At 35.5% G+C, this 12099-nt stretch overlaps 3 protein-coding genes across 3 annotated transcripts; 2 read left to right on the top strand and 1 right to left on the bottom strand.

Moving 5' to 3' along the window:
- Positions 1-38: 38 nt before the first annotated feature.
- LOC108917758 (MORN repeat-containing protein 4 homolog) lies at positions 39-700 on the bottom strand. Its single transcript, XM_018724507.1, has 4 exons — positions 669-700; positions 433-619; positions 267-376; positions 39-202 (listed from the first exon to the last, which is right to left on the bottom strand). Exons 1-4 carry the CDS (start codon positions 682-684, stop codon positions 39-41), a joined length of 477 nt encoding a protein of 158 aa, XP_018580023.1. The 5' UTR covers positions 685-700.
- A 350-nt stretch (positions 701-1050) lies between these two features.
- LOC108917878 (male-specific lethal 3 homolog) lies at positions 1051-4570 on the top strand. Its single transcript, XM_018724670.1, has 9 exons — positions 1051-1325; positions 1422-1490; positions 1541-1650; positions 1708-1948; positions 2009-2175; positions 2230-2376; positions 2435-2629; positions 2737-2961; positions 4323-4570. The coding sequence occupies exons 1-9, from the start codon at positions 1224-1226 to the stop codon at positions 4378-4380; spliced, it is 1314 nt and encodes a 437-aa protein (XP_018580186.1). The 5' UTR covers positions 1051-1223; the 3' UTR covers positions 4381-4570.
- Positions 4571-7728: 3158 nt separating this feature from the next.
- LOC108917880 (zinc finger protein 25-like) lies at positions 7729-11896 on the top strand. Its single transcript, XM_018724671.1, has 2 exons — positions 7729-7870; positions 11222-11896. The coding sequence occupies exons 1-2, from the start codon at positions 7748-7750 to the stop codon at positions 11852-11854; spliced, it is 756 nt and encodes a 251-aa protein (XP_018580187.1). The 5' UTR covers positions 7729-7747; the 3' UTR covers positions 11855-11896.
- Positions 11897-12099: the final 203 nt, after the last annotated feature.

Genomic DNA, 12099 nt, shown 5'->3' with positions numbered 1-12099 from the left:
GAGTAGATTTTATTTACTTTAATAATTATAAAGAATTTCTACATATCTGAATTAGTAATGAACTGATTTCGAGCCATAAAAGCCATTTTTTGAGCTTTTTGAATGACTTCCGGGCATTTTATTAATTTCTTCAGTTGGCAGTCTTGAAAGAATCCCTCATTCCTGGGAAACCCATTAGTGTCATCGTTGAACGTTGTCAAACCTACAATGCTAATGTCAGGAATAATGTACGTCTGAGTATTCAAGCTTTTGGAAAATAATAATACCTAGACCCCAAATTCTGCCTCCTCGAAACTCTCCTTCATGTCGCATGCCGTCTGCTCTCCAAAAAACTCCATGTCCGTGAAACCAGCCTTGAAAGAACTCTCCCTCGTATCTAAAAAGTACGATTTACAAAAAAATTAATTATTGATACAAGCATGTAACACCAACTTTGCCCCATCAGAAAAAGTTAGTATTCCCAGTCCGTGAAATACCCCATTTTCAAAATCTCCGTCGTATCTAGAACCATCCGGAAATTTTAAATGTCCCTCTCCTTGCCGTTTCCCGTCGTTATTCCATGTACCCACATACACACTTCCGTCTTCGTAACGGTAACCACCAGTAGCGACGATGGAATCTGAAAACAAATCATTAAAAACTGAAGAAATAAAGTGAATATCTTATACGTATTTCATTATCCATTATAGGAATTTATAAATAAGTCGTCAATGTATGTAGTTTGTACAAAAATGAATATCTACCTAATTTGTAGAATAATTCAATTATTAAATAATCCAATTATTGATTATAGTCAATAAATAGCGCTAGTCAAATGTTGTGTACGTTCATAACCGACTCTAGCAAACCCTTAAGCAAATTTTATAGACAGTTGAGGAACGTACTACTATCAAAAATCGCACCTATGCTATCGCTATTTATTTTTTATATTGACTTCATGTACTTTTTACTTATTCGAATTATCCATTTAGTTTAATAAGACTTCAGTGTTTTAATTACGATTAAATAAAGATTAATTTAGATAAATGCTTTGTTATAATTACCCGTAGGCAACCAGTAATAACCTCGATGATTTAATTGGTCGCCAGCCAGCCATTTATGGCCATTTCCGGAGTTAACAATCAGCCATATTTCAAAGATGTGGTTAAACTGCGCTGAATCGGTATAATTTTTGTAAACACACGCATTGTTTGTAAATAAAACTGAGGTTTTTTTTCGTCGAAATGGTATCTACCAGAGGGATTAAACTGAAGTTTTTTGAGGGAGAGAGAGTGTTGTGTTACGAGCCGGATCCAACCAAAGCCAAGGTTTTGTACGATTCAAAGGTAATTAAAACTGTCTAACCTACACCCTGCCAGCACTGGTGTTGGTTTCCATTAACGATGAATATTCCCTTAATTTTACAATCAATACTTTGCTAGGTGTTGGATATAGTTATTAATAAAGACCACAGGGGAAGGAAGACAGTGGAGTACTTGATTCATTTCCAAGTAAGTCATTTGTTTTGTTTGTTTCTCTTTCACAGCTTGTTTATATTCAGGGATGGAATTCATCTTGGGACAGATGTGTAGGTGAGGAATATGTGCTTAAAGACACTCCAGAGAACAGGCAACTTCAAAAAGATCTTGCAGAAAAGTCACAGCTACAACTGTAAGTACTTATTCTTCGCAAACTTTATTTCTAGGTGTTGAGGTATGTTATTTTTAGTGGAGCATATCTCTACAGAAAGGAAAGGAAGAAAAACAGGAAAACAAGTGAGAGAGCATCAGCCTCAGAGGATGGTAGTTCAGGAAGCCCTGCTAGAATGGATACAGATGACGGACACGGTATGACTAGTAGCTCCGAGGATGATTCGTCGATGGAAGACGATAGTATTCATATCGAATTGACGTCTGACTTGAGGGAAATCCTCGAGAATGACTATTATTTAGTTAAAGACAAAAATAAGGTTAGTTATTCAAGTAATCTAGTTACCCTGGGTTATGTTAACAAAACTCTTTCATTCCAGTTGATGAAGTTACCGGCAGAGCCAAATATAGTAACGATTTTAGAAACATACTACAGACATTACGCGACAAACCAGATTTGTGGACTGACGGAAAAATCGAATACAAGATACAGACCACCTCCGGTGAACAATCACGTGAAACCGAAACCAGAGGATATCCAGAAAAAGTGAGGTTATATATGCGAGTTTTAAAACAACGTTCGACTGTTTTTTCTTTCTAGCTTGACCGTGTGTAGGGAAGTGATGGATGGCTTGAGAATTTACTTTGACTTCACTTTGAACGATCTGCTGTTGTATAACCCCGAAAAATCACAGTTTAAGACTGCGCAAGCCGTTTTCTTACCTCCAACGGCGGAAGTTAAAAACGAGTAAGGACGCTTTTGGTACGTTTCTTAATTATTAAATAACTTTAACGTTTTCTCGTAGGATTAAGACGGAGGAGGACTATGCTAATTCCAACAACAACCTAAACAACGGCCACTTCAGCCACAACGGAAACGATACCAGTCAGATTAGTTCAAGGAGGCGTACGTTAAGGTCGAACAGGAGCGAATCTCAAAGCAACGGGAACGTAACGCCTCCTGATGGCAACGGCAGCAGCAACGCCAAGCCTGGGTCAAGGTAAGGCATCGAAATAATTCATTTTGGACAATTTTTTAAACAAATTGTTGAATTAGGAGTTTCAAATTAATACTTGACGGTTTTTGTCATCGCCACGTTTTTTTTAGTGTCGGCAGCAGTAATTCCGACATAACGGGGCCGATGGCCAAAACGCTGTCCTGGAGGCTATTACCCGAACACGTTTACGGGCAACAGCCCCCGCCGCCTTGTTTGGTGTACGGAGCGACTCACTTGACGCGACTATTCGTAAAACTTCCGGAATTGTTGACGGCTACGAATATAACGGACGAGAAATTGAAGGTTTTGCTGAGGCACATCGATCTGTTGACTGAGTAAGTACCCTTAATTTTTTTTATATGATTGTTGACGTATTTTAACTCGTTTTCAAGGTTTTTTTGGTGTTTTTATCGTTCCGATTTCCCAAAATACTGAGATAAATTATAACGTTGCTATATCCGTTAAAATAATTTACAACAAAAAAAAACGGGTAACAATGTGCATTTTGTTTATAATTATGTCGTAAAAGTGAATATTTTCTTGTTTTAATGCTTTAAAACTAATGTTTACGAATACATTATAATTAATTCGTATTTATATGTGTCTGAATTGTATAATCGGAAAGATTAGAGGTTCGTAACTGTAATTACGAGATAAATATTATGCAAAATTTCTCGGAATTTATGCAAATTATGTCACGTCTAGCAACTCTACTGGAAAAAAAACAGACTTAATTTCATTTTTAATTCCGATTTTAATATTTTAGGTGAAAGATATTATTTTAATTTTTAATAATAGCCTCAATTTTTTGTCCCCTTTCGGTAATGACTCAGTTAATGAAATTTCAGCCGAAATGTAAACACAATTCCGCTTTGGGAGATTCCTATTATAACTCCCATAAAAAGTGTTTCGGGTAAACCCAAGAGTTCGTTTACACCGGCCGGTCGATTTCAGCTGTACGGTGAATGCGGTTTTGTAATAATCGAACTATTTTGTTCAGTATGGAATTACGACTTCGCCACTTTTTTCCGTCTGTTATTAAAAAAGCTATGTTTGCGATAGAATCGCTTTTGTTCTCTTTTTCGCAAACGCTCCAAGGTCGTTTCGAGAAGAATGTAGTGTGCCGGTATATGGAGCAATGCAAAAAATATTTCGTTTAAGATAACAAAAATATACAGGATGTAATTTTAAATGGGGTTACATTTGTAAATCGTTAGCTTGTTTTCTTAAATTCTGATGTGAAACATGATTTCTAACCTTTTTTTTCATAATTTCCCACTGGACATATCTTTTTTTTATTTATATACATGTTTTTTCATAATCGCACAAAAATTTTACAATGAAGACACACAAACACTAAGTAACAATAAAATAGACACTGCATCATACAATTCTATTTCGATTCCAGTAAAAACTAACGTAGAAAGTCATGAAACTACTTTCTCGTAAATGGGTAAACTGAAAACTAAAATAAATGTAATAAAACATATTCTTTTCCTCGAATTGCCTACCTAGCGCCCTGTTGTCATATCACGTCAGGTGGATTGATAGTATGATGCGAAGGCATTGACACGAGATTCACAAACTAAACACAGTGCTTTAAAAAGTAGATTCACCCTGTATATTTATATCGTATCGCTTTATGTGCGGTTGTTTTTGTTAAACCAACGTACTACTGACCATTTTGTACTTTTAGCTTTTTAAACGATCATAAGGAGTGGTACGGGGAGCAGCATTACACTGATACGTATTAAATGTATACACCATCGTTTTGCCAACATTTTTTTTTAGATTTAAGCGTATAGTTATATTTTTCGTTTATCCTCGTTACCGTAGAATATGAATAAATGTGATATTTTAATATTATATATTTGGTAGTTCTAGCGGTTAGGCTTTTAAGACTGAATTATGTTGATACCGTTTCGGATTTCAATAAAATTATTCGAGAAATGTTCTGCGAAAAGTATATTTTCACCTAAATCCACCAGTCCTAAATCCCGGCCAAACGCTCCCAAAAACACGTCAAATGTTGGTAATAAAAATGTTCTGTTTAGGAAAGTGCGAAACTTCATAAATTCGTTTAAAAGGTATAGTTTAAAATGTACTTTTATTCGTTTTGTACATTTCATATACAGGGCGTCCAGATTTATAGGTGTACAAGCCATTAATGAAGTAAGTAAAAAAAGAACGGGGTTTAATATTTTTTCTAGACTTTTCTCAACGTTGTGAATCCTAAATGTATTACAATTTTTTTTTTCTTCAAAAAGTTGCATTAGCGAATTTTTTATGAAAAATCTGATAACGCTTTGTTAATCTACATCCCTCAAAATCTCACCGTATCAATTTTTATAAAGATTCATTCGTTTTTATATTCAAATATAAAAAACTTAACAATTATAAGGATATATCCCCTCAATCTAACCGCTCGAAAACTTGTGCGGGAGAGGGGGCGGCGTATTATTATTCAGTAGGCCGCATGTGCTCCCAGGAACGACTCACGTTAGTCGGTGTGGGAATGAGGGAAGTCTGGAAAACCTCATAAAGTAGGGGCGTGGTCAAACGCCGATTTTTTCAAGTCAAAGGCTTAGAAAACGCAATTTTGGAGGTTATTTTTAAAATTTGCGCAATTTGCGAGTTTTGTTCCTATTTCGATAAAAAGTATATGGACTTTGTTTTCTTGTAAACACCTAAAAATCAAGACATCTTGTATATGGTATCCAGATAACTAGATTTTCTCGAAGCACCTCCGATTTGAATTACTACCAAAAATAAATCATTGTTCATGGAATATCCCAAAAAAAAAAACTTTAAGGTAAGTAAAACTTAACTTGTTCGAGAAGGTATTTTTTTGTTAAAAATACATTTCTATACATTTTTTTTGGTAAATTGTTTGTTCCTATAATACCTATTTCAGCTACTTTGATCGAATCGTTTAAGAAATAGGCCAACCAACAAAGATTTTTTGGCCACTTAGCTATTACAGCAAATTTAATGTAATACCTTTCAAAAAATACTTAGTAAATGAAAATCCAAGTGATTTCACCAGCAAAGTCGTGAACAATTTTTTTTAAACAATAAAAATTGCATTTTTTTTAGTTGTGCAAAAACTATGCATCGGACAGAAACCATCTTGGGCACGATTAAGCTACATATTATTACCTGTCATTTTCCGCAAGATTGTTTTTCCAGCTTCAAATTTGACGGAGTTATGAATTTTTTAAAAAAAGTCCTTAGAGGTTTTTCCGGATTTTCTCTGTAAAAAATTAACCGAGCGGGTCGCAAAAAAAACATTTTGTAAGTTTTTTTATTCTCTACAAAAGTCCATCATTATTTTTCGAGATATTATAAAAAAAATGTTTTTTGCAGTTTTTCTTCAAAAAAAAATTGTTCACGACTTTGTTGGGGAAATCAGTTGGGTTTTCATTTACTTATTTTTCAAAAGGAAATACATGAAATTTGCTGTAATATTTAAGTATAAAACAGCCTCTTTTTAAGCACATCTTTAGACCACTGCAATTATGTAGATTCATTTTTTATGTGATTCCCGATAGGAACTGATAAGTTTTTTTTAAATTAATTTAATTTCCTAAAACTGCCATATATTATCGTTATCATTCCCGACTTCTCAAGGTTATGTTACACATCATTATCGGCGTTATATAATAAAGTTATTTTTATCTCAAATTTATTGATATGGTAAATCCCGGGATTCTCCCAACCCAGATTATCTTCATTTACACGCATAAATTATAATAATAATTTGCTGATAAAGACCAATTATTTGATAACAAGGAAGTACCTGTACTGTATAAAACAATTTTCGCATTTCGTAAATATAATATAATTATGCGCATGTAACGGCGAATTTTACTTTAGATATGCTGAGTCACTGCATATACTTACGTCCATCTTTTACATGCGTTTGGATAATGTCTGTCATCGTTCCGGTGAAGAAGATCAAAGATCTTCAATTGAATGTTCTTTGCCCTCAGAGCTAATTTGAGATTAGAAAGGTCAATCAATTAAATAAAATATATAAAAAGATCGTATTGTTAGTCAACAGTAATAATAATTCAAACAATTACTTTGCGCGAAAGTAAATACTGAAGCAGACAACACTTATTAAAGTCAATACAGAAGAATTGTCTAACAAATGTCATACTTACTTTAAGTATGTAAGAGATTGGAGGTATCGCGGGTGTTGTAGGATAATAACATTTTATATATTATTACATATTCGGAAAGAGCTTTAAATTAAAAAAAAATCGTCAAGATTCGTTGAAAAACAACGGAGTTACAGACTGTCAAAGTTGACGGCCTATTGTTAAACAAATGGGTTGGTAGCGGCAAAAAAAAATACTGTCATAACCGGCAACCCGAGTAGGTCCGCTGTAAAGGAGGTCCGCTGTAAACAAAATGTATCAGGAAGCAGAAGAAAACCGTATAAAAAAGCGAAAAGTGTACACGAATTTTTGAGTTGTTGAAATCAATTTTCCACTTCCTACTCCACTTCGGGACGTGATTTTTTTACCGGGGAAGTATAAAAAAAGTTTATAAAATTAAAATCCCGTTGGCAAAACCTAAAACAGACCGCTTCGAGATAATGCGCAGTATTATAAAAATCACATATGCTATTCGCACGTAGGAGAAAAGTAAAATACCCGTAAATCTTACCCAGGATCTAATCCGTTTATCGATAAGCGACACTCATAAAATTTCCGGAAAAACGAGCAGGAACTGCTGCGTCTTCCGGCTCAGACGGCGCCGCCTGCTCCGGAATGCGCCTACACGCGATGCAAATTTTTCTCCCAACTTTTTGTAGTATGCATAGTCGATATTATTTATTACGAAATCAAGGTAAGCCCGGTTCATTGATGATTGAAAAAACGGTGCGTCGGCCTTGACTGGCAGACCGTCCGTTGGTGGGGATTGGGGATCCCGACCGTCCCCCTTCGCCCCCCACCCAACGGGCGCGCTAGTAGTTGTATTTCCCCGCGACGTGACGTCACGCAGATGTTCACCGCGACGCATGCGCCTCGCGGCACCCGGCAATACGATTTGAGGAACTTGGGAAGTTCATTTAATCATTCGTCTCATTTTTCCAAATTTACTGGAATCAGGATGAGTCTCGGTGGTGTATATCAGTGTGACGTTTGCCTGAGGAATAACTCAGTGAGATTGGTGCCTCTAGTGAACCACGAAAAAGTGCTGGCGCTTAAGCTGATCAAGAACAGAAGAAAGTTGGTAAGTGCACGTCAGTTTCACATACCTATTTTTTTCCGGGTTTGATTTTCGCGGTACCGGTGTATTGGCCAAGATTTACCTTCAAAAAAAATCAAAAGAAAATGTTGATTTTACGAAATTTCACTCTACGTCTTTTGTTCTTGTATCGCAACCGTCTTTTTTAAATTAATTCAGCATACCCTTCCAACAACTTTGTTTACAAGCTCTTCTATATTTACTGAAAATATTTCAAGGATGTTTAGTGAATCTTAATTTAAAAGTTTAATATTTTTATGAAACTTTACTGAAACAAAGAAAAGGTCATTGATTTACTTCGTACATTGAGCTTCTATTAAAGAATTGAATCGGAACAGATTTTATATAAAATATAATTAGTAATTAAAAAAAACGTTTATTTATTTTTTGTTTAAACTAAATAAATTTGTCCACAAAACCTCGTGTAGAAAAATATTTCATGAATTTACAATTTATTTTTTTACCCCAGTAATGTAGGCAACAAGGCGCGCGTTTAGCTGTAACAGGGGTTGCATACATTTGTAGAGAAAGTATAAGATTTTGCAAAAGTGAAAAAGTGTTCTTTATTTTGATAAAATTTGCACCTTGAATTTATGTACACATTACAAAAGGGATTATTTCAAGATAAGAAAGCTCAGAATTCCCAAATACTTATCTATTAGGTAAGTTCCGGTTAGGCAATTTATGAGAGGTGGTAATCCGGTGGTATAAAATTGTATAAGTAAATTCCCGCTTTTCGGTTAGACAGCGAATATGCATTTTCGCTTTCTTTGAACAATTTTTTAACATTCAGTGTTCTTGGTTGGAAAATTTGAAATATTTGTAGTGTTTAGTACCTAATTTGAGACCAATAGTAAGTAATTCTTGGAGAATAGCAAATTAACAATTTGTAACAAACTTTCAGGGCTTTGCAACATTTTGTTATGACTTAAACACTCCGTTTTCAAGTCGTATTTAGTCTAGAGCTAAAGCTGTGGGAAATTTCAATTTTTTAATACTCACGTTGTCCAAAATTTATTGTAGTTTCGTTGATTTTTACCGACGTTTTCCATCGATTATAAAAATGATTTTTATCACTGTCGTTACATGATTCAAATCCTTTATAATAGTTTATATTCAAGGATCTTATTTTTATTGAAATAAAAAATATTTTTAGACTTAATTACTCACTATTTAAAGAATTTTAGTTTCTTTTATTAATTGCTCGTTTAACTAACACATAGGATCACCTTGCTCTTGTATAACTGCAAGTCATCTAGAGTTAGAAATTTCCTAACATACCTGCCAATGGAAACGTCGTGACTCAACTTCAGCATAAAAATTTAATCGTATATATAAAAAATTTTGTTGCAAAATCTTATACCTGTTTCAATAAAAAGGTAATATATGGGAAATTATTGGTAGCAATTGCATCTAGTGTTGCGGTATATCAAAATGTTGTTCCTTAATATTAGTACAGTACAATTTTTTCTCACGAGCAGGTAAACAGTTCTTTTTATGTTTTGTTTTTATGTCACTCTTCCAAAGTTAGCCTAAAAAGATGTTTAGATTTGAATGCAACTGATAAAGTGTATCTAGATTATCAATTTGCTTTGATTCGAACAAAATGCCCAAAAAAAACTTAAAAAACATAAAATTGTTTCGCATCTAGAAATTAACAATTCAGAAAAAGGGAAAAACTGGAAACAACTGTTTGATTCTTGAGCAAAATATGGGAAAAGTTGAGAAATAATTATAAAAATTTGTTTAAAAACACTTATTATTTTATTTCCTCAGTATGAAAATAACAAATTTGAATTAAATTTAACCCGTTGTCCAAAAAAATAAGATGAAATTCACATTTTAATTTTTTTCTTTAACATGGGCAATGCTAGAGACACGAAACTTGGTATGAGCATGCTACTAATAAAAAGACAACTTTTCAATATTTTTTCGATCATTGGCGTATTTTATAAAGGAGTGAAACAGTCAACCCCATTGCAATATTTTATTAGAAATTTTTTATATGAAGCAAATTATTTATTTAAAAATATTTATTGGGAAGACTGATTTATTGCGCAACTTTTTTACCTTTTGTAAATTTTCGATAAAACCGATAGTTTTCTGGTAAAAAAATTAGATGCGTCATCGTTCACTAAACAAATAAATTGTTATTTATCATATTAATAAATTGACACTTTCTGTCAACCAATAATTAGTACCAACTGATTAATTTATTATCAAAATAATTATGGCAAATAATATTTATACCAATGACGAATATGTCGACATGCTCCAAATGTCTTTCGAATCTAGAAAAAATAGTAACGCTGCAATAAGGTGATACCACCAAAAATATCCAAACCGACCGATTCCTCATAGACTAACATTGGCCTCGGTGGAAAGAAGGCTTCGTGAAACTGGTAAAATTCAACCCAATCGTGAGGGTGCCGGAAGAAGGCATAATGTCCCAACTGTTGAAACTGAGGAAGCTATACTGGAACATCTAGAACAAGACTGTGGTACAAGCATGAGACAGGTGTCCAGGCAACTGCAAGTTTCTCACAGTCTTGTATGGAATGTAGCTCATGAAAATCTATACCTTTTTCACAATCAACCCGTGCAAGAATTGAATGGCCCTGATCTACCTAACGCGTGAATTTTTGTCAATGGTACATTAATATTTCCAGGCATGAATTTCCTAAAGAATATACTTTTCACCGATGAAGCAAATTTTCCTAGAGTAGGTGCAGTAAACCTTCATAATGTTCATTCATGGTCGGAAGAAAATACTCATGAAATATTTGTTTCAAGAAGTCAACATAATTTCAGTTCAAACGTTTGGATGGGAATTGTAGGAAATACTCTAGTAGGTCCTTTTATTCTTCCACACAGGCTTGGAGCGGTCGAGTATCTCAGATTTTTGAACGAAAATCTTCCAACATTACTTGAGGATGTAACCCTCGCTACATGTCAGGTGATGTGGTATATGCACGACGGGGCGCCTGCATATAGTACACTTGCCGTTAGAGAATAGTTAAATTTAAATTACACGAATCGCTGGATTGGTCGTGGTCGTGATGCCCCTGTTGTTGGCCTGCACGTTTACCTGACCTAACGCCTATGGATTTCTTTTTGTGGGGACACATCCTTTATAAAATACGTCAATGATCGAACAAACATTGAAAAGTTGTCTCTTTATTAGTAGGATGCTCATACCAAGTTTCGTGTCTCATCATTTAAAGAGTTTGTTTATCATTTAAAGAGTTTTTCCGTTTTTTCTGACGTTCGAAAGATATGAAAAAAAGTTCATAGATCTTTCGTTTGATTTTTTCTAATTTTCAACATTTTCCCTAGGTGTTACTTCTGCGAGAACCCACCTTCGCCTGTCTCCGCTGCTTCGGCAAGCTCTACATGTTCAAGCTCTGCATCCGCAACGTGCTGATCACTCGCAAGATAAATGGGAACATGCACAGCCAGTCCTCCTCCAAAGACAAGGACAGTTCGGACGACCAGCCCGAAGAGGGCGACGCGACAGAGCCCTGCCTGAACGACTACACCTGCCAGTGCACCACGTGTCAGGGCAAGTACGGCAGCCTGCCGCTGCTCCTCCAGGTCATCGAGCAGAAATCCCGCGAAGAAAAGACTGAACAGACACGGACCCGCTCGGAGGAGCCCCAGCCCTCCACGTCTAGTCAGGAGTCTGACCCCAAGTCCAGGAGGGTGCTAGTGTGCCAGTTCTGCGACAAGAGCTTCACCCACAGGGGCGACTACAACAAACACCTGAGGAAGCACACCAAGGAGCAGCCGTTCGAGTGTCCCGTCTGCAAGAGGAAGTTCGCACATACCTCCAACTTGCAGAGGCACTACAGGCTGCACAGCGGCCACAGGCCTTTCGTCTGCGCTAACTGTGATAAGACCTTCAGCAGGAAGGACAAGCTGGAGTGTCACATGAGGAGTAAGTTTTGTAAGAAGAGCCAGTGTTCCTGATATTGTACCGTTAAGTATGCCTGTAGTATTTATTTTTGTAAATAAACCGTTTTCCCGTGAGTTCTTTTTTTTAAATTAAATTTGGAAGGTCTCACATACGGCAAGTTCAATCTGTCTGCTCTTATTGTCTCTCTTTCAGTCTTCACTTTACCTAAAATTATAAACGCTAGTAAATAAAAAGACTGGTCTCACTAACATTGTTGAAAACTGCTGAAGTTGACATGTCGCCACCTGGGGTTCTAATA

Source organism: Anoplophora glabripennis, unplaced genomic scaffold (assembly GCF_000390285.2).
Source record: "Anoplophora glabripennis isolate ALB-LARVAE unplaced genomic scaffold, Agla_2.0 scaffold17, whole genome shotgun sequence".
In the NCBI taxonomy this organism is placed as follows: Eukaryota; Metazoa; Arthropoda; class Insecta; order Coleoptera; family Cerambycidae; genus Anoplophora; species Anoplophora glabripennis.
This window is presented reverse-complemented; position numbering and strand designations above follow the sequence as displayed.